General features: G+C 33.2%; 1 protein-coding gene across 4 annotated transcripts in view; it reads right to left on the bottom strand.

The window, feature by feature from the left end:
* Positions 1–23,486, bottom strand: part of EPHA5 (EPH receptor A5) — a 340,616-nt gene that overhangs the window by 16,729 nt on the left and 300,401 nt on the right. For all 4 annotated transcript variants that reach the window (XM_090266816.1, XM_090266817.1, XM_090266818.1 and 1 more), the window contains 3 exons: positions 10,177–10,238; positions 8,537–8,746; positions 5,350–5,499 (listed from right to left, as the gene is read on the bottom strand). In XM_090266816.1, the coding sequence (XP_090122942.1) occupies positions 5,350–5,499; positions 8,537–8,746; positions 10,177–10,238 (422 nt within the window). The remainder of the gene's footprint in view (positions 1–5,349; positions 5,500–8,536; positions 8,747–10,176; positions 10,239–23,486) is intronic.

Genomic DNA, 23,486 nt, shown 5'->3' with positions numbered 1-23,486 from the left:
TTATAATAACTGTGTCCAGAAAATGCTCACCTGGAGAAGGAAGAATTGATTCAGACTACTACTTAAACTACAATGATCTGCCAAGTTGATAGATGAAGGAAATTCAGGACACGTAGCAAAGGAAGGAGAGGCTAAAGACTGGGTGAGGTCAGCAGTATGGATCTTACCCCTTGGAATCAGATTACTTGCACCATAAGAGACAATAATATATAGAAATAAAGATAGTTATTTTGAAAAATAGTGCATTGTCAGTCATAGGAGATGTAAAAAATGTAGGATAGCTAACTAAGTGGCAGGAAATTTGTAGGAGAATTTGAGCCTCAGCTAGCTGTTTTGATGAATAAGTTCTGCCTAAGTCATGAGTACCTATCTTGCTAGCTATTTACTTGAAATCTCACATATAAGTCCCGTTGTTACTATGTGATAAAGTTTAAGAATATGTTCCCACAAATAATCTCAGATACCACAAAAATAGTTTCATATATAACATTTTTCTAGGATTTTTCCAATTGCCAAGAGTTATTGAATATATATTAAGTATGTCTTATTCTTGGTCTACCAATCTTAAATCACTAGAGTTGCAGAGGTCAAAAAAATCTTAGAAGTCCTCTATTCAAGTCCAGTCCCTTTATAGTCATTAAAACTGGCCAAGAGTATAGAATCCAAGATAAATGACTTTCAGTTCAATATAAGTTTTAAAAATCTGTGTTGTCATTTTTTGTTTTTTTTTTTTTAAACAGCAAGGTAGAGTAATTTTGGAGTTAAGTATTGCTATTTTTTTATGTATCAGTTTTTCCAAAGGGATAAAAATTTCCATGAGGATATCACTCCCTAAAATAATTACTTGCATCCAAGGGTAGCATTATCCATAGAGAACCAATATTATCCAAGAATACCAATTTTTGTTGGTCCAAAACACTCATTAATACACAGACATCATGACACTGAGGCTGAGAAGCTTAATGATTTTCTCACTGTCAAATTTTGGTCATTTACAGTATTTGGATGAGAACTAAAGTTGTCATATTTTAGTTAATTATATAACACTGTGTGTTAACATAAAATATTATCTTTGCTTTATCATTAAGTATTCCAACAGTATAAGAAATAATAACATATATTTATATAATATATCAATATCTATGTATTCTGTACTACTGAAAGTTGAAACAAAGTAGAGAAAAAAGAGAGGCACAGCCAGTACAAAGTGGGTTGACATCTTTCGGGGGTCAGATTTTCTTGCACCTTATGGATAAGATAGTGGTCCACAGGAATAGAATAAAAAACTAGCCTCCCTACCCAAAGAAATGCAAAAGTAATTCTAACATGAGAATATTGAGAAACAGATTACTTAAATGAGTTTTTAATGCATAATATATATGTTTACTGTAATATATATATTCATATTTCACAATAAATAAAACAGAAAAAAATCCATTAAATATATAAATGCAATTCAGTGAAAACCTTTTTATTTTAGTTTGTATTTAAAGTTCTAGAACATGTTGACATTTAAAATACTTGTTATCAATAAGAAGCTTCTACATCTGTAGGATATTATCTTAGCTTCCCAAGCTTGAATCAGAGTTCATGGTCTGATATTTACCTAAATCATTCTAGTCACTCTGGTTTATTTTTATTATGTGTTGTTATGATTTTTCTCTGTGATGACAGAGGTAATCTTAAATCAAAAGAAATCTACTCCCCTGACACAGTGAAAGGTCTTCTTTGAGAGATTTAGATGATTCTGCATGTCTTGGTAAATTAACATTTTCATGGTGGGAAAGCCCTTTGGAACCATATAGTATCTGGAATGTAGAGATTATAAAATATATTATTCAAAATTGCCAAATTTGATACTTCTTTGTTCTCTTGATTATTTTTTCCCAAGTAGATATTAAGTAATCATTATTTTCAAATATAGTACATCTGTCATGTTTCTTGGATATGAATTTAGATAGAAATTGAGGCATTTTTAAAACAGTGCTATATCTAAAAACTAAATGCAACTAACGATCATGAACTTGCTGAGGAAATAAAAGCATGTATTGGACACACTATTAAAGGCAGACATTATAGAAAGATCTGTAATTGTATCATCATTTTCTGTAAACCTCATTTAGATTCTCAGAAATCCCAGCCAAAGACAAAATATTATTTTTTGTTTTATAACTTCTGAAAATATTACATCAGTATTTTAAAAATAATTTGAAATACAGTTCTCTAGAAAAGTATCATGGCTCACAAATGGCTGATATCAGGGGGAAAAAATACATCTGAAATCCTTCACACTTCCTTTTTCTACATCCTTCTCCATGTAACTTTATGTTGTTCACTCATGATAAGCAGTGTAATGGACCAATCTTCTGATTATGGGATTGGCTTGTGGGATTTTAGTAGATATGTTCCAGGCTGAGGAGCAGCTGGGCTCATTCTTGCCCTTTAGTCACTTGTTAAATAAGTTCATGTCTAGTCTCACCTGCTGGTCTCCAGAGGCAGGTGAAAGCCATGTGGTGTGCAAGCATAGACCAGCCAACCACAAGGAACAGGAGCAAGCCCAGTCAAGATTAGCAGAAACACTTATGAGCATTCATTCACCTAGTATCACGTTCTATTTTGGTCTATAATATTTGTGACAGACACAACTATCTCAGGTATAATTGCCAATAATGTAGATGACAATGCTACATATATTATACACATAGCAGGGATATACAAACAACTCCTAGTGACAGAATCAGAACTCAAAAGTTCTCAATTGTGAGAAGTTAACCAAAGGACAAATGTTTTTCTTAAGTGTAGGGACCAGGCTTACTGACAAGACAGAATAAAATACTTTCATAAAATTTAAACAAATCAGTGACATTGAAATAAAATTTGAAAGAAGATAGAAGCCAAACCACAAAGTGCTCTGTAGCTCAAGTTAGCATTTAGCTTTTATCTGGAGAACAGAAAGTAGCATATAGCTTTAACCTTTGTCTAGACTAGATCAATCCAGAGTAATCATTAAATAGTAAATTGAATATCTTATATTTACTTCAAAAAGTGATCTAGGGTCACTGGTTTGAAATGAAAGGGAGAAAGTAGATGTTGATTTAATTGGAGACAAGATGGTAGTTAGGTACAAAAAAAATTGTAGAACCGGTTTGAAATTCCTGGTATAACTTTTATTATTTTTGTAACCTTAAGAAAATCATTTAATATCTCTAAGTCTTAAGTTTCTTGACTGCAAAACAGGAATAATAATACCTCTATTATAGTTTGTTAAATATATACCATGAGTTTAATGATACTTTTATCATTGTCCTGCCCATAAAATCACAAAATTGAGGACGATAGATACTATGTTCTCCCAAATTTAGATAAATGTAAGTCAGCACCCTCTCCTTAAATCAAGTGGATATAGTACAAAGAAAATCAATTGTAGCAATTTGAGATGTCTTGCTGTATATACTCCACCAGCCCTGTTTACTATTGCTATCAGAGAAGCATACTAGAAAACACAGTTGACCCTTAAACACAGGTATGAATTGCACAAGTCCATTTACATGCAAATTTTCTTCAATGATTACTCTAAATGTATACATATTCTCTTCCTTATAATTTTCTTAACATTTTCTTTTGTTGCAGCTTACTTTAGTACTATTGTACATAATACATATAACATACAAAATATGTTGTTATTGATAAGGCTTTCAGTCAACAATAGGCTACGCATGCTTAAGTTTGGGGGGAGTCAAAAGTTATATGCGGACTTTTGACTGTGTGGGGTTTGGCCCCGTTAAGCCTGCATTGTTCAAAGGCCAACTGCAATCCTTGGGAAAGCTGAAATGTGACCCTAGCTTCTCACTCAGAGAAATTTCTAGAAGGCAGCAACTGAGACAGCCTTCAGTAGTATCCAAACAGGGAACACTGGCAGAGCCTCCAACAATAATATGTTTCCATCAGGTTTAGTAGACATGTGTGCAGTGCAGTGAAAGGCTGAGGAGTGGGAGTGCAAGTGAGAGGAACTGGGGCAAGTCAAGTGGAGTACATCCTTCTTTTTAAGGACCTTGGAGAGAGGAGGACCTCAGCAAGGGCTTTGGAAGAGCTCAGACATAAATCTCCCTGGAGAACAATATTTGGGTTACTGCCCAATAGGAAGCATCAACAGACCAACATTACAAAACAGTCTTTGCTTCTTTCTTTCTATCTCTCCATCCAGGAAGATCCTGAAAAATCCAGGCATGGACTTGGGCAGAGGAGGAGGAAGAACAAAAATCTTACCATTCTTCCTTCCAGATATAGGTACCAAGAGTTAGGCTGACCCTGTGGTTATGAATAACACTTTGAAATAGACATGGTATTGCCTTTCATTAAGTTGGACTTGAATTTTTATATCTGAAATGAATATTAATTACTGGCATGGGAATATTGTTTTAAAAAAATGAGGCTAGAAAGATATAGTACCTGTCTAAGAACACCATAAGACATAGTAAGATTTTATAGGTTATGGATAAAAGAAATAATTATAGAAAAATGTATTTTAAAGCATGCTATTGAAGTAAGACTTAAATATACTGGTTTGATAAAGAAGTAATAAGGTCTTAGTTGGTAAAGGATTTAAGGTAACATATGGCACAAAGTAAGGGCGCAATAAATCCTTTTAAAATTGTGTTATTTGACAGAAAACATATCAAATTTGAATGTGATTCAAAATGGAAAGTGCTGTATAAAAATTACAAAAGCAACGACCAAAAAGCCATATGTTAGATGTCACATAATAAACATTCTGAACTTGAACAGAAGATTCCATAGTTCCTTTAATTCTAGTATTCTATTACTGTATTCTAAGCATGCATTATTGTTCCATGTGGGGACAATAATCTGTTTTCCTCAAAAATTAAATAGACAATACAACTCTTTTTGTATACAGTTTTAAATTTAAAAACCATAGATTGTTCCTTTTTATGCACTATTAAATCAAGATCATTCATCCTTTTGGACTGGAGTATTAGCTCCCCCTATCATAGGCAAATTATAAAAACCTTGCCTGTCACTACTTTTTTTGATGGTTCTTTATCTTTGAAAATGATATTTATATAAAATGAGTGGAACATCACTACAATACAGCTAGAACTGTCTGGCAAGGGGCTGAGCTTTTATATAACAGTGATTTATTTTCCTTTTTGTTAACTCATTGAGCTTCTGCATAAAAGGTATTTTAATAACAAAATATACTAGAATGTAAACAAAGTATTTCACTTTTTAAAGCAACTCATATTCAGAAATGAAAATTATTGTACATCTCCTGACACAGAGAGCAAAGCATTTCATTCCAAACTAGAAGGGAGAAAGTCCCATACTTACATCCTGGTTGGTCATCTCCCAATAGGGCCTCTCTCCATAAGACACAACCTCCCACATTACGATTCCATAGCTCCAGACGTCACTAGCAGAGGTAAACTTTCGGAAAGCTATAGCTTCTGGGGCAGTCCATCTGATTGGAATTTTGCCTCCCTGAAATTGAAAAAAAGGATAAGAAATTCCCACACACTCCAAATGTATCTAGGGATATTACTGCCACACTGGAAAGATCTTTAAAGAGATGTAGCATTTTTACATGGGTCTGTTTGCCAACATGCAGTCTCTTTTCATGCATCAGTCCATAAGCACAGGCAGGCTGACTACTATTAGACCATCTGGAAGGTTTCTGGTTTTAAATTCTGTTTGACTACTGGAATACATACAGGACCCACATCTCAATTATAGCATCAGGATGGCAGCTCTTCACGGAGAAAGCACACAGCAAGCGAATCAATAAGGTATACTTTCATAACTTTCGACCAGAGAGAAAAAGACTCAAATTCCTGGGGTGTCTTTTTTTTTTTTTTTCTTTCTTTCTTTCTTTTTCTCTTTAATGTAAGAATTGTAAGTGGAACATGTCAGTTGCTTTATGCAACCATGAGAGGTTTAACAGTTAATAAGACAAGGACAAAAATCAGATGCATTAACAAACAACTTAGTTATATTTTTCCCTGATACCAGGCAATTTATTTTAGACTTTATTTCTCTTATTTTCTGAAGGCATATGTTTGTGTTTGTTTGAATAGGCTTATTTTTTTAACCTAAGAAGTAGGTTTCTCATTTAACTCAACCATTTTAAAAATTATAAAAATTAGAGTATAGGGGAAAAGTTACAATATTTATAAAGTTCGGGATTTCTTTTTACATGATAAAAAATTGGTTTGGTAGCTTTCTTCTTAGTTCACAGATTTAACATATATCTTATCCCCTTCAGGGTGAATTCTTTTTCCTCTTAATTTTTAAAATCAGGCAACCCCAAACAATCAAACATTTCATTAATAAGAAAAAAAAAATGAGGAGAAAGTGAGAGAGGTGTAAGTTTTGAGTATTTTCTTATAAAAAAGACTAACATATGCCTTCCTATTTTGCAGAAAGAAAATAATTTATTTCACATAGTAGAAAAAATGGGGCTTAAACTGCTCTTTATGAACCAAAGTTTCAAGACATAGGAGAAAATAATAATGTTATGCAATGCTTGAGATGGCTCTCTGAGTTGAAGTTAATGTGAATTTTTCAAACTACGTTTGAATTATTTGCTCCTTAGAAATATGGTAACACCCTTTAAGAGGACTTTCCCAAAATTTAATTTTGTTAATTAAATATTCAAAGGTAAGATCACACAATTAGGAATGGCTATTTGTTTTGTGGTATTCTCTAATATGTTATTGGTACACCTCTTAAATTATAGTTTGTGAATTACTTTACACTTCAGCCTAGAATTTTTCTCTTGCTCCTCTGACCCTCATATTTGTCATCACTATTATCTGAAATCCCCTTATCTTCTTAGCTCTCAGTATATGCATTTCCACAAACTGTTACCATAACCCACTTCACAGGAATAATTTTTGATGGCCTCAGGATCTCTGCTTTCCCTTGCCCTCCCTCTCCTCCAGCATGACACATTGGTACAGACATTGACAATCTGCTTTATGCATTTAACTAAGACATCAAGTAATCATACTGGGAATGAATTTTTCTACAACCTCAATCTTGTTTAAGCCACATTTATTAAATATAACAGTAATTCCAGGAGCATTCTTAAATGATGTTTGAGTTAATGCAAATAATGGCAACCATAATTAAGTCTGGAAGAAAATGAATTGATATCCCACCAATTAATTTATTGATTTATGAAGCTGACATCTAAAAGACTTTGTTTACTTAGATAACTTGCTCTTAATCTTCAGCATAGTACAGTCCCTAAGAATCTGAGTCACAAAGCAACAATAAAAAAAAAAAAGCCTTATAATCTATTAACATATTTATTGTTAGACTCTGAGCAGCAGTAATTTTTAAAGAGCTGAATTATATTTAAAACTGTGTAAAACATCTATCATAAAAATAAGAGAGGACAAAAGTCTTCTTTTACATGGAAACCAAGGTTAACCAAATTGTATAGTGAAAAAAATACAGTGGTAAATCGCTGCCTTCCCGAGGAGTTTAAACCTTGACCTTGATGATATTGTAAAGACTTAGAATTAAACAAGTGTAGTTTATCATAATAGATTCAAACTGAAGAAGTGAAATGAACAGATTGTCCAAAAATTTCCCTTGTACTAATACAGTTTTCCACAGAAAGAATGATCAATTCAGGAACCAATTACCTTGTTGGGAAAAGGTGATGATTTATGCTAATTACAATATTAGTTAGTGACAAATTTTCAAAGACATGGGACTAACAGTTTACATAGAATGTAAGAAAATAAATTAGATATACCTTCAGTAAGTCTAACTTTTTTTAAAGAATGGCTTTTTTATTCCATAGCATGTGAATCCTTAAAAGGTAGCTTTCAATATTTCTGTATTTGTTTTATAAATGAAGATACTATAGTTCAGAGAGTTTAAGCTAACCAATAGTGTTATGCATGTATATGTTAATATATATTATATATGTATATATATTATATTTATTGCTTTTAATATAGGGGATTCCCTCACTTTTTTGCATTTAAAATTTTATATGGCCCAGGCTGTTGTGGTTCAGTGGATTAAGTGCTGGCCTGTGAACCAAAGGGTCACCAGTTCCATTCCTAGTCAGGACATATGCCTCAGTTGTGGACCCGGTCCCAGTTGGGGACATGCAGGAGGCAACCACACATTGATATTTCTCTCCCTCTTTTTCTCCCTCCCCTACCCTCTAAAAATAAATAAATAAAATGTTGAAAAAAACTTTATATGATTTTTACATTGTTTTATCCACTCTGAATTCAAACTTTTAAAAAAATTTTCAATGTCTTTAGGAAAAAATAATTTTTGAGACTCATAAGGTGAATACTTTATCTGAGTTTAATATTTTAGTTTTTTTGATATCTAACAAGGAGCATCATCTGGATTTTTTAAATCCTGAACTCTCTCTCTTTCTTTTCTTTCCTAAGTTGGAAAAGTGCGCTTTTTGCTATTTCCTTTAAAATACTTAAAAATTAAATGCCTCTAGTCTAGTGTTTCAGAAATGCATTCTGTTAGATCTTACCCTTGTGGTATAGGCTGCCTCAGGATCATCCTCCAGCACCCTGGAAAGCCCAAAGTCAGACACTTTGCACACAAGGTTGCTGTTGATTAAGATGTTTCTAGCAGCAAGATCTCTGTGCACATAGCCCATGTCGGACAGGTGCTTCATTCCTGCAGCGATGCCCCTCAGCATGCCAACGATCTGAATTACAGTGAATTGCCCATCGTTTTTCTGTAAAGGTGTGGTAGAAATGTTAGTCCAGCAACACAAATTACTGGGGGGGGGGGTATAAAAGGGTCTCCCTTCAGTCTTAAATTAATCCTATCACCAAGTTCATATGCAAATTTCGTCTGAAGGAGAATAGAAAACGTTGGGAAATATATAGTTAACTTGGTAATGTTTATCAGTTCTTTGCTGGGTCAAAGCAGATAAAGGCTTTGAAAGCTTTTGTCAAAAATCTCACTTAATTACCCTTCTCTGCATTGTAACTCCTTCTCTCAGTCATCAGAGGAGAGTGCTCATCACTGCAACCTCATGTCTGCCCAAGGGTTAACACCACATTTTTGAGCTGCTTTAAAAGCTAGATAGATAGGCATATTGTTGTAAAGGAGAAATGGCCAGAGGAGATAAAGGGAGATTCTTCAGCAGCAGATGGGAGGGGAAGGACTGAACAATGACCAGGAGGACAACATTAGCATTTCTTGGAAGCTTTCATTCTCTGTCAAGGGCTCTGAACTTACTGTAGACAGAAAAAGCCTTGCCTGATGATTATTTTGGAGGGGAAAAAAAAAAAGGAAGGTGTAACTTAAGACCTAGAGAACTGAAAGATAGGTGTAAGAAATTTGGCAACAGAGTCTTGTGGACAGCTGTCATATTCAGTGCTTGGGCCCCTCTTATGATCGTCATTAATGCCACTTTCCATCACCTTTCTTATCAATAGTAATAATTATTACTGAACATAAAAAACTGCCAACCTACAGTTTAAGCAAGCCTGCAAATATGTTACATTGTCTAGCACAAACTCACCAACTATACAATAAAATGAGTTGCCATATCATTTACAATTAGGAGACTTACACATTTAAAAAACGTCTTTTTCTGAGACTCACAAGACCAGACAGTGTAGGATTACTATTGTCTGTTACCATGTGATGACTCCACTGGCGTAAGCAGAGGATGACCTCAGAAGGGTCACAAGCTTATTTCACCCCTTAATGTAGATAATTAGCATGGACCTTTCAGACAGTTTTCCTTGCTCTACTTGATAATATATTCTCTGAAAAAGTTAAAAATTTATAGAAGTTTTTCTTTTTTTTTAATTGTTGATACTATTATAGATAAGCTTTTTTATTCCCTCCTCCTTCCCTCCTTCTTTCCCTTCCTCCATTCCTCCTTTCCTTCCTTTCTTCCTTCCTTTCTTCCTTCCTCATCATCCTTCTTTTATTTTTTTCAGGCAAATTAATATATAGTTAAATAAAACTGTAGATGCATGTAATTTGAATTTGTATAAGTTTACTGTAAAGAAAAAATTTGAAACCAAAGCTAATTTTTTAGAGTATAATTATTTTGACTTCAGGTATTTCTATCCATTTTAAAACTTAGCTTTAAAGTGGCTCAATTTTATCTTCACTTTGAATAATTAAATAAGTCTAAAATCTTACCTTTAAAAATGTATCTAAAGAGCCATTTTCCATATACTCCGTTACAATCATCACTGGTTTACCTGAAAAGAAAACAATGGATGAGCTGCTGTTTTTTGACTTTGTATTCTTATGCAGAAAAATTTTACCTGGACATTTTTATTACTGCCCAAACTATATACATTTATTTTTTTAAAGCATCTTCTTTGAGTAACAAGTAAATTCCTGACACTGTGCGAGCTTAGTGAAGTGATGGGGTCAGTGAGATGAAAGAATCACAAGGATAATAACAGATTGATACAGTCAATTGTCAATATCAAAATCAACTTATGTAGATAATGAGCTGAAGAATAAAGGTTACTTTAATACAGGTAATGATTTAATGTGCCAAATAATAATATTCAGTAAAACATTGTGAATATATTCATTTTTTTCAATTCTCAATAAAAAACTTTGATCCAGTCTGCCTTCTTAATAATCTCTGGAATATATGATGTATATTTCTAACTTTATTTCTATGTGCTTATAACTCCTAACCTCAGGGATGCCTCCCTTTTCCCTCTCTGCCACACAGTTATAATCCCTATAAATTCACAATTTTTCATTTTTTAAAACACTGCTCTAATTCCTCTAGCTATCTGGTAACTTTTTCTGAAATCATCATTTCTGATGGAAGAGGTCCTCCTTTTGTGTCTGATATAGAAGTACAGCCTAGGGATTAACTGGACAGACTCTGTAGTTATACTACTTAGCTCTGACAACATATCAACATTGTAATCATGGGCAAATGAATTATTATCTCTGTGCCTCAGTTTCCTCATCAGTAAAATTAGGACATTAATGGTACCTGTCTCATAGGGTTGTGATTATCCAAGTCAAATGGTTATCCAAGGCACTCATCATAGTCCCTACCACTTAGAATTTGCTGTGTATTCTTTCTTATTTTATAAACTTAATCAACTTTGACCCTGTGGATTAACTTCCTTGTTACATGTAAGTTGGCTAAGAGAATATGTATTTTATCTCCAATAAAACTCTGTTACTTTTTATATAACATCTGTTATAACAAGATGAAAAGCACAAGATTAAAAAAAATCCTTGTTAAATGAGAAAAATCTTAAAAAACAGTTGTTACTCTTATCACTCCACATTAGTCTCACTATATTTTAAAACATGTCTTTTTACTCATTAATAAAAGTATACTACACAAATATTAAGTGTTATTTTAAACTATTTTGAAATTAGTAAAAGGAGACCTTATGACTGAGAAATTATTATTTTATACATCAATAATCTTTTTATGTAATGAAGAGAAAACAAGGCCTATCCAGTCATGAAGTGCAGTATAATTAACCTAATGGCATTATGGAGAAGGGCATCTGTATTGTACTTGGGAAATGATTAATTCAAGTCAGAGTATTCAAACTTGTCTGTTTATTCATTCACCATTACTCCAAAGTATAAACAGAGATATCAAAAGACAATTACATATAAATTAGAAATAACCAGGAAAAAATAACTTTTTACTCCAAAATCATTTAAAACTCACTGTTTAGAATAATAAGGTTGATCAGTCTTATTACCCACTCAGATAATTATCTCTTCAAGATATTTTAGGAGAAATAGTCTTTTAATGGAATGTGACAAGTATATTACAAAGGCAAACCCATTTCTGTCCTTTTTCTTAAAGTTTATAAAAGTTATAAACATTTTTGTCTAAAATAATTCATTTGGTACATGTTTGTAGATGCTTAGATGAAACAACACATATGCATTGGAGATGTCATTTGATCTGAACTTTGAAGACTGAAAGTGTCACTGGTGTAATAAAAGGTGACAGATATTCCAGGAAGAAGAGGCAGCTTGTGCCAAGGGATCTAGTCATGAGAGAGCCCATCGAGTTCAAATATAGCCATATATTTAATTTTTTTAAAGAGCTCTGGATTTTTTCTTTGTAAATCAGGAAGTGACAGGAGATGAGTTGGGGAATACTAATTTTTAAACTGAATGGAAATACAATATTGTTTTGTTAAGAAAAGATTCATATTGTACTTGTAAATGGTTCTGACAGCACAGAAGTAAAAAATATTATAAATGTTATTTTCTCCTTATTATAATTGTAATTTGACCCTGGCTGGTTTAGCTCAGTGGATTGAGCGTCGGCCTGCGAGCTAAGTGTCGCTGGTTCGATCTTCCAGTCAGGGTACATCAGAGAAGGAAAACTCTGACTCCAAAAAACCTCCGCTGCCTTGCGGCATACCTCTTCAGGGGAAAGGCTAAGGGAGTAAACCCCGACAGAAAATCCGGAGCCGGAGTCCCTAAGGCGGTTTGACGTTGTAGTCAACACCGGCAACTCCTGCGGCGCACCTGAACCCAAGCTGTATCGACTCCGTCTTTCCCTTGGACCCTTCAGCTGCGAAGAGAGGGGGGGTCTGCTGCATGGGCAACAGCAGACCCTCCATATTACCCTGCCCAGGCTCTGTAGCTTCAGCGTCATCACAAGATGTCGATTCAACATGGGAGGAGACAGATACCATGTCACTCCCGAGTCGGACTGCACAGCCATTCTCGGCGGTGCAGATAGACTCTTAAGAAGCTACACCATCGTCTCTCGAGACGGACGGCTGCCGATGACGATAATTGTAATCTAAGTTCAGATGTGGAAAAATTCTTCCAAATTAACTTTATTTTAATAATATTACCATAAACATTTTAACGTACTTCACACAAACTCTGAAATAAACAAAATTCTGCTTTGGGAAACTTCAGTCACGTTCTTACATTTCAGATCCCATTTCAGTCTTTTGTTAGCGTTGAGGTCCTTTTTCTTTCAAAAGTCCTGAAGTAATATATATTCCCCAAGGGTAATAGCCAAATTATTTTATAACAACTTTGGCCCATGTCTCTAATGTGACAGAAGTCACACCAGCCATGATACTGAAGTTATCCTGGAAGGTCCTGCTGTGTCAGACATCACCCATTCATTTGCCTCATCACAGGAATTCAGAACTACCCAAGGATGAAGCCGAGTAGGCAGATAATGGGGACACACAGGTATCTTTGGCATTGGCTTTTAATCAGCACTATAGAAACAATTCAATACATTTACAGCTAATAAAGCCAAAAGGCTATCGTACTTGCTGAAAATATCAGCCTTGGTCAAATTAGAAGGCCCACGTTTTCTGGAACTAACATTTGATTCCAGGAATTCCTCTTTGGCTCTGCTTGATTTCTTCTCTCACTTATAGAAATTCATTGAGGGGCTTGTCATAATGTAAGAATGGGAAGGACTGAATTTCAGAAGATACCCAGGATTAGCTTTCCTTCATTGTCACCTCTCAGCTCATACCTCATGAGCAGATGCCTTAACCATCAAAGGGAAACCCTAATCTAAGTTTATCATTATCTACTCTGCCCCAAATCCTTTGTGTCAGTGGCACTTTCCCTATAATTCTACTTAACAAAAATGTGTTCCTTCTTCTCTTTTTTTCTAGAATTTTTTTTTTTCTGCCTAGCCTATAATTGTTTTAGACTCTCTCCTTACAGTTATGGGTCAGCATTAAATTTAAAGATTTATTACTGGTCACTCAAGGCCTCCTGAGCGGATTTAGATAGAATTCCCATGTAAAAATATCTGTTCTGGGTAAATTTGTTATTTAAATTCAACTCAAATGTATGAGCTCAGAATAAAGGATTTATCTTTTAAAGAGAATAAACTGATCAGAAAGCTGTTGACATATAATAATATAGTGTTGGAAAAGATTACTCTTTAGGAATATGAGTACCTGGTTTTCATCCTGTGAGACTGTATAGCTAACATCACCTAGTTTTAAAAGTCAGATTAATTATTTATGACAGTGTAGGGTGTAATGTCAATAACAAAAATGTTATTTGAGAAATATAATAGGGTCCTAAAGCACCTCTCATATTTTAGAAAGTGGGGGGAAGTAATTAAAATGAATGCTTGAAAGCAAGCATGATATTTTTTGTTGACAAGAATAAGACACTTCAGGACCCATTCGATTATATTTCATGCTTGAGTCATTTTAATGCTAATTATATTTAGTTTGGCTTATGTTTTGTCTCAGTTTCTGCTAGCCTTCAAGAATGACATAGCAATAATTAACATGGCTTACTCTAGCCCTTGTAAATTCAATAAAACTACAAATCCTATTCCATTATCCAGCTTGAAGTACAGACAAAAGGTAGATCCACCAGTAATTCTGAAAGCATATTATCAAAAATCCATATAAAGAGAGCTCATAAAGCATGCCAAACATGACTTTAATCATGGACTGGAGCTTTTATATTACTGTATATTATTTACTGAAGACCCAGCACAGGCAGGGTCTAAGTAGTAATAGAAACACATTATTTTTGGAATTCACATTCATTATTGATAATCATAAAGAGCTAAGTTTTATTGACTTATTGTCTCTTCTTTATAAGGTATGATGTTATATTAATTGTTATTAAAATTCTATAAAAATGATATTACATAAGACATTTTCCACAGGAAAAAAATAAAACTTAAAAAGATATATTACTTTGGCTGATCAGAGCAACTTATATAAGAAGTAGAATTGTGAATCAAGTTTATGTTTATCTGACTATAAAAGCTGTTCTTATTTCCTCCATACTATGATGTCTATAATTTCAAAGTATTTATTTTAGTTAAAAGTTTATTTTTAAAATCTTACAAATATTTACTCTTTTGTATTAATACAAGCTTCATAGTTATGACTATACTATACCAAACTATTCAATGACTGATGGCAGATTTGGTAGAAATTTGGATTCTTTCAATAAATAATATATTCTTATATTTGATCATTACATATATGTGCTACAAGTATTCTGAAGTGTTCTATAGTGAATGGCTTTGGAGTCTCCTTATAGGAGGTATCTACAGTAATCAAAGCTATAGAAGCAGAAAGGAAAAAGGTGGTTGAAAGAGAATAGGGTGAAGAAGAAAGGAAACTTTGCTGATCAATGATTATAGAGTTTTAGTTATGCAGTGTGAAAAAGTTCTAGAGATCACTATACAACATTGTGCTTATGCAGCACCGTACTGAACACTTAAAAATGTAAACAGGTAGACTTTGTATTTGGATTTCTTCTACCACAATTTAAAAAAAAATGAGTTTGTTCTTCTGGTATATGATTTTTGGTCCAATGTTTATCACAAATCCAAGACAGAGAATGAGCCACTTTTGGTAATTCACTACTTTTCCATAAGATCTCTGAGTTAGGAGACATAAACTTTGGGGAATGTTAATCCAGCCTTTGCTCTTCAGAGCACGGTGCCTGGTAAGCAGCATAGCTATCATGTGGGAACTTAAGAAAAGTCAAATTTCAGTGCCTAATCTGATCTATTGAAACAGATTCTGAATTTTAGCAATATTCTAAGAGGCACGTTAAATTTTCAGACACACTAAACTAAACCATATCACAAGAGTTGCAGCTAAATCTGGGCTTATTATTTTATTTGCATTGATACCACCCGTTTTTCTGAAGCTATTAACTCACCAACAAACATATGACATCACTTAGGGATATAAGGGAACATTTGATTTAGAGGCATCATAATTCATGGGAAAATAATTGTCACTGGGTTTCTTTTTGAAACACTCTACAAGACTTGTAAACAATTAAAGTAAGCCTGCCTGTGCTTATACCTGTGGATCTATGGCCTTATTTCACTATGTCATTCTATTTGGGTTATGGAACATTTACTATACTGACACTTGTAGTTGTTTAAAATCACTTTTATTTTTATCCCAAAGGAAACAAAGATAACCAAAATAATATGATTCAGTTATTCACAGTTAATGGTCAACCACCTACCTACACAGGGAATCCCAACCCATGCAGAACAGTGCATGTCCGTGGCCTGTTTGGAACTTCCGCACAACAGGAAGTGAGCAGTGGGCGAGCGCAACTTCGCTCGCGTTACTGCAGGCATTGCACCTCCTGTCCACACCCCTCACCTGGTCCATTGAAAAATTATCTTCCAGGAAACCTGTCCCTGGTGCCAAAAAGTTTGGGGACCACTGAGTGAGATCTTGTAATTATAACAGAAATAAGCGATGCTTATAAGTTGGAAACAAAGTATGGGGCTGTTAGGAGGGTACGCAGATATTCTCATTCCATTACGGTCATTATTTGTTAATTAACCCTTTAGGAAATGTCATTTATAAAATTATATAATTTTAATTTTTGGAAAGGTGATAAAATAAAAGGCTTATAGTGAAACAAATGAATGAAAATACCAAATGTTTCTATAGGTAGACATTATAAACTTTACATATTTTTCCTTTTATTTTATGTTATTTATATTGATGTAAAATATTCCATTTGATAATTCTCACATTGAAAATGGAGAATTGTTCGGACATTAGTGTAAGTGGATAATATAGAGTTAGAGATTATATACTTTCAGAGGAGAAGGAGAATCTAAGAATGATCAAATCTGATAGCTTTGTTTTATTAATAATGAAAATAACTACTTTTTTCTTCTTAAAAATTTTGTTGCATTTTTTCTATTACCATTTAGTCCCTTTATACCTCCTCCCCACTACAATCGCCACACTGTGGTCCATGTCCACGAGTCCTTTTAAAACACAAATTTTATTTACTAATAGTCAATCTATGAGACAGTACATTTGTTTCCATAGATTTATATTCTTGAGATGATTTAGATTTTATCAGGAAGATCACTTATAAATTCCTAATAATTACTTAATGTGCATTTATTAAACTTCTGTATATACATTAACAAAGAAAAAATAGTACCATATTAATGAGCTGGTTTCTGTTTCTACTTCAGTTTTAAAGTTATTTTCATTGTCATTTATCATTATTTCATAGCATTTATTTCCTTTTGTGAAATGCAAGATGCAAAATTCTAGCATACTCATACTTCAAACATTTTAATTTATACTTTTCAGGCCTATAGGTAAATCACATTTTATATATAACAGGAGTAACTGGGTGCTTATAAACATCTCAATATTAACTTATCCACAACTGAATTACTAATTACTAACAACACACTTGTTTCTTTTAGACTTTTCTCTGTAAATGGCAATAACTTTCTTCAAGGAACTCAGGACAAATAATTTTTAATTATCATTGACTTCTCTCTTTTCTTCACACTCCACTTCCAAACCATAAGGCCTACTGCCCTCCCTCTGATTAGATCACTACTCTGATCTAATAAATAGTGAGGTGTGAATAATTTTGGTGTTCTCCTCACTACTTACTCCCTGCTTACTCAAGGGCTGGTACCATCTATACGCAACATAGCAGCGTGACTGCTTCCATTAACGTAGAAATCAGATTCTATTACATCGTGGCTCTACAGCTCACATTATGAGATTGTTTCACAGGTTCTTATATTTCTATACTACTACATCTTTAAGTTAACCTCTTACCAGACTTCTCATATTCATTTCACTAAAGCAACAATGGCCTTGTTACTGTTTCTTGAACTTCCACACAAGTTGTATTTGAGCCTTGCTGGTCCTTCTTCCTAAAACACTCTGCCCTCTTGTATCTGTAGGGTCTGCATCTTCACTTTATTCAATACTTTTTAGAGAAGTTTTTATCTAAATAAAATAGAAACAACCAACCTTTGATAGAACCAATCCCTAATATCCTAACCTAGCTATATTTTCTCCATTTAATATATTCTAAGTGTATGTATATGTTCAGTTAGTTTCTGGCTCTCCCACTGAAAGAAAAGTTAACTACATAAAGACAGGAACTCAGTCTGTTTAATCTCTGTTTTATTCCACTGATTAATAGAAATAAACATGTATTAGGAATCAATTAATATTTTTTCAATAAATAAATGTTTTTCTCAAGTGTATCTTGAATGATATGAGGCTGGTAATACACGCTGTTTAAGGCTAGGGTTTTGGAGTCATATAGAACTCTTTTAGAATCTGGCATTATCCTATGCATAGTTTTATGATATTGGATAAAGTATTTAACTGCTTTAAAGTTAATTTTCCCTTCTATAAAATGAGAACAAACACTAGTGTCCACAGGCTAGCTTTACTGTGCAGATTAAAGGGGAATAGACAAAGAACACTAAACTTAGTAAACTTAAGGATAAGTAGTAATAATAAATGCAAGATCCTGCAAAAAGATTCTCAGACCATTTCTTTCAGATGAAAAATTTTTATAAAAAACCCATAGCTTCATAGAATAAAATTTTTAAAATAAAAACCCTATATTACTTTAATTGACTTTAAATATTTACATGATTATAATTTAGTAATTCACTTATTTAATATTATTTATGACTTTTTAAAATTACCTAATGTTTCTGGTCCTGTGATAAACACTAGGTTGGAGGGGACTATAAACATATATCAGTTTCAAGAAGCTTATTGTGTATTAAGAATGATAAAACACATAAAGCTATAACTATGATATAATGTATAGCATGTCAAGTGCAAAGGAATGTAACCAAAGTTTGTAAGATTGCCTCTGACTAAGAACTCATTCATTCAACAGGTGTGTGAAATGCTGCCCACTCTGAGAACTGATATAAGAACACAAAGAGAGTGAAACTGAAGCCTCTGCTCTATGAAGTCTGTATTCGCAGGAGAATAGGGAAGCTTTCCTTTACTCAGCTATTCAACAAATCCAAGAGCCTACTCCATACCAGGGACTTTGAGGACAGAAGAACAAATGGAGATAAATGACACAGATCACATGAAGAAGGTCACATTTGAATTAAAGTTGAGATCAGGTATAGCTGAGAAGAGTGGAGAGGACATTCTAGGGTTAAAGGAATTACCTCAAAGGGGCAGAACAAAAATTAGTTAGAGTTGGCTGGAAAGGAAATAGTGGAAGTGAAGATATAGCCAAAGTATATCAGGTTAACTATCAAAATATACAGGATAGGCATAAGTAGGTGAAATTGCCAGCCATCATTACCTAAAAGATAAATCAGAAGTAAGGGTACAAAATAATAACAATAACATTAATAATAATACAGGTAAATATTACAAAAAATAATAAATAATAATACAAGAATAAACTGTTTTGTGTACTCACATCTGTAAATCTACTTTTTCCCACACCTGTATGTATTTTGTTCTATTTGTTAGTTTGTTTGGTGTTGGAGCATGAGAGGAAAGCAGTGATTTAGTAAAATATACCTGAGGACAAGAGGTACAGAATGAACTAATGTGGGAAAATATCAAAATGGAAAGAGTAGTTTGAATACTAAAGAAATAGCCCTGGGAAATATATAACAAGGTCCTGGAAAACAGAAGTGGCTTTATGAGAATGAAATACTATATTTGAAAGAAAAATGCAAATTTATATGTCAGAATTGCCTGACAAATTAAATAATCAATTGCCATTGAATGTGCCATTGCCTCAGACTTAAAAAAAAAAAAAGATTTATCTAATTTTCTTCTAATATTTGTTTAAATTTATTAATTATATTTGGGAATTAAGTTAATTTTTAGATAGTCCCAGGTTAATAAATGTAACTATGAATAATTTAAGATTCAATAAAAATATTAATTCAATCAATTTTGATAATAATTTCCATAAGTGAGACAATAGTCCTGAATGAGAGATACTGCAATGACTTGAAAACAGGAGACAGACGGAAAGGAACCAGAAGGGAGGGGGAGGGGTATAAAGGTGGAAAGAAGAAGAAGGGACTAGACAAAGAACATGTGTGAATGACCCACAGACACGGACAACAGTGTGGGAATTGACTGTGGAGGCGGAGGCGGGGGAGAGGCACAGGGGGGCAAAAAGGGAAAATAAGGACAACTGTAATAGAATAGCAATTTAAAAATATTTTACCAGAAAATATTTTTCTCCTTTTGGTTATATTCCTGACTCTTTTTATATAATAAAAGCTGGCACTGTGTATATTATATTAAAGTATCTTGCATTGCCAATGAATCAATTAAGCCAGGACCTGTGGGTTTTTTATGTCATGTACGATGAAGCCTCTATAATATGTGTCTACTTCTCACATGTCCTGTTTAACAACAAAACACAGAAGGAATCTGAACACGGGCCCATGGTTCTGGTGAACAGGGCAGTGATACAGGAAAGATGAGGCTTCATGAAGTAGCACATCTGTAGGAGTGTTACTCAGACTCCATAACTCAGCTTCAATCAGAAGAATCACAAGATTTAGTTGCAGTTATGTCTCATTATCTGTGTGCTGCAGGTTGAGAATAATTGCTGAATGAATTAGCATCAGATCAGAGAGCATGAAATTAAGGACACAAGTAAAGTGAGTTGCAACATGGTACATTAAAAACAGGTTGAAGACTTCCTAAGCTGAACATCAAGAGCTACATCCATTAGAAGGAAATACAATTTCAATTCACATAGAATGAAAATTAAAGACAGAGACATATTTAAGATATTTAAATTTGGCTTTACTTATATGTGCAGCCTCATGGCAGCAACATCAAATAAGAGATTGGACATTTAAAAACTGTTTTTCCAACCACAGTACCATTTTTAGACTAGCATTCACAGGACTTAAATATCACTTGTTAATATCTATACTTGCTTCTATAAACAAATGTTTCATGTGCATATAAATTATGTGACAAATTCAGTTGTTTTTTGTCTGAGAAGTTTAGTTCTTTTGGTATATTTTAGTCATGTTCCATTCACATAAGCTCAGTAATAAATGAGGGGTCCATAAAAGTAGGTGTATATTAGTTCTAATACATTTTGGATATTATCCAGTAGTATCTGATGCAGTCACTTAAAAAGACAGGCATAAATACTTATTCACTACTATAGTTACATGTGTAATTGGATGTGTATAGGCATCTCAACTTAAACTTTTCCACAACTGAACTATTAATTACCAACCACATTAAGGTTCAAAGTGTTTAAATAAAGTGAATATGGATTAGCTTAGATTTAGATATAATAGGTTTACATAAAATTTTACAAAATTATCTGTGTTCTCAGGGAGTAGATGTTTTTTTGTTTTGTTTTGTTTTGTTTTTTAAGCAAAAATAGCTAATAAAGAAAAAATAAATAGAACATTGGAATAAGAATTTGAGGAGGAAATGAAGAAACATTATAGACTAATGCAAAAACCCATTCATAGGCAAATTGTTTAAAAGAAGGAAACATTACTTCAGGGTGAAATGATGACAGATATTTCATAGAAGTGATGAAATTTGAATAAGATTTTGAAGGAATTTAAAAAGTAGTGAATATGAAAGTATCAGTTTTAGATGAAGAGGCAATGGGGAGGACAAAATATCAGGTACATTAAAATGGAATAAGAATAAAATGGATATGGAGGCATTTTAGACCATAATAAGAGAGATAAATGGAAAAAAAGTACTGATGTAATTATTAAGCACCTACTCTGTGCCATGCCCATATTACATTTTTCCTGTGTTCATGTCATCTTTACAACATGAGCATGAGGTATTCTTACTCCATGTCAGTGATGAAGAAACTAAGTTGTTGAATGTTTAACTAACTTGTGCAGTCATATAGTAGTTTATGGTAGAACAAAATAAAATCAGATGGCTAGGTCCTCCATAGTCCATGTTCTTGACCCATACACAATATTGTCTTTCATGATAACAATAGTAATCTGGCACAGTTCAAAACATTACATTAGATGATAGATTTGCCCTAAGGAGTTTTACTTTTACTCAGAGTAGGAAGTCATGGTCAGAATTTACTTTGGTGAAGTTAAATTTGGCAGTCATATTAAAGATGAAATGAAGACATGAAACTTTTCAAAATTTGCATGCTGTCATTACATGGTTATCATTAAGAACTGTGGGTTATATTATCAATAGATAAGACCATTCCCTCATAGGAAATGATACTAAGTAATTATTATGATTCTCATTCCTATCGTATATAGCACCACATGCTCTCACTGATGTCTTTCAAGGTCCTTCCCTTGATAGAAGATAGTCTAACTGATAGACTATAGTCAAATTCAAATTGTAGTAACCATATGTTTCATGTCACATTTTTATTTCAAATATACCTGTCTATTTATTTACACTGTATAAATTTATAAAATGTCTTTTATTATTTCTTTCAAAATATTTTTTTTCTTGTCCCCCATCTGCCTCTCTCTTGTTCCTACCTCAAAACTTTCTTTAGCAACTTGTTTGTTCCAGGATGTCCTTGCTCTGACAATAGCCTCTCTGGGTTTTTGTCAAGGGGGTAATAAAGTAAGGACGAGTACTCAACTGGATGAAGAAACCTCTAAGTTTTGAAGAAATTCATGTCTTGCAGGTTATTTTACTCCTTTGCTACATTCCTCTAAGGACATTCTTGTTGTATGTCTCCTTGAGACATGAAGTAAAACATATTCATAGCAATATGGACTCATTCAGAAGTTCAACCAATCATTAACATGATATTTTTCCTCTGGTCTTTTTCTCAAACTTGTGATAAGACCACTGTATTCTCATCTGTGACTTACTGTAAATGAATTATGATTTAAGAATTAACTAAATACATATTTTGTTTTGCCTTTTTAGTCCCTATTTGATGTCAAAATGTGTGTTGTCTTGTTTTGTTTTCCAATTTTTAAAAGCTAAATGGAGTGAATGAATATTTAGTTAATTACAAGTAATTGGTATGTTGAGAGCATTTATTGAATACATATTACTAATTTTCATATTTGGCATATATAATTTAAAAATTTTCCAGTAGGAACTGAGAGTTCAACAAATGCTTTAAAGAAAGTCTAAAGGATGTTCCTTGCCCAGGTTTTTAGATGATTAGCAAGTGATATGCAGGTCATAGAGGATAAAAAAAGGAAAGAGAATAAATAGAAATGACAAAGAAAAACTAGGTTAAAAGAACATAAAGTCTTCAGTTATGTGCCCCAAAGTAGTTTATTGGACTACTGAACACTTATTTCAAATCCTTATATTGGGAGTTCACCACAAAAAAACTATATTTATAACACACTAATACAAATGTAAAATAAATGTGAAATTCCAGATATTTCTGAGTAAAAATTTGATTTGCTTTAACAAAATAATTAGTCTCAAGGAACTTTCAGTCTTCTGAGACTGTTTCTTTTCTAGAACTATTAAAATACTGCAATGAAAAATGAATAAAGGAAACGCATATGGTTGTAAAAAACCACTTAAATAATTTTGAAAAGGGCAGAACACCTATAATTATAGTAATCCTATTAAATGCTAAGCTTCAATGTCTTAATCAGAGCTTCGAAGTTAATATTTCATTAGAATAAAAAGTGAAAGGTCCAGGAGAAAAAAATAATTTGGTACCTTTACTGCTTCTTTTATCTGGATACATTTTCTCTG

The sequence above is a fragment of the Furipterus horrens genome, unplaced genomic scaffold, assembly GCF_987537825.1.
Source record: "Furipterus horrens unplaced genomic scaffold, mFurHor1.1.pri manual_scaffold_2, whole genome shotgun sequence".
NCBI classification, from domain to species: Eukaryota; Metazoa; Chordata; class Mammalia; order Chiroptera; family Furipteridae; genus Furipterus; species Furipterus horrens.
The sequence above is the reverse complement of the archived record's forward strand: the minus strand, read 5'-3'. Positions and strand labels throughout refer to the sequence as shown.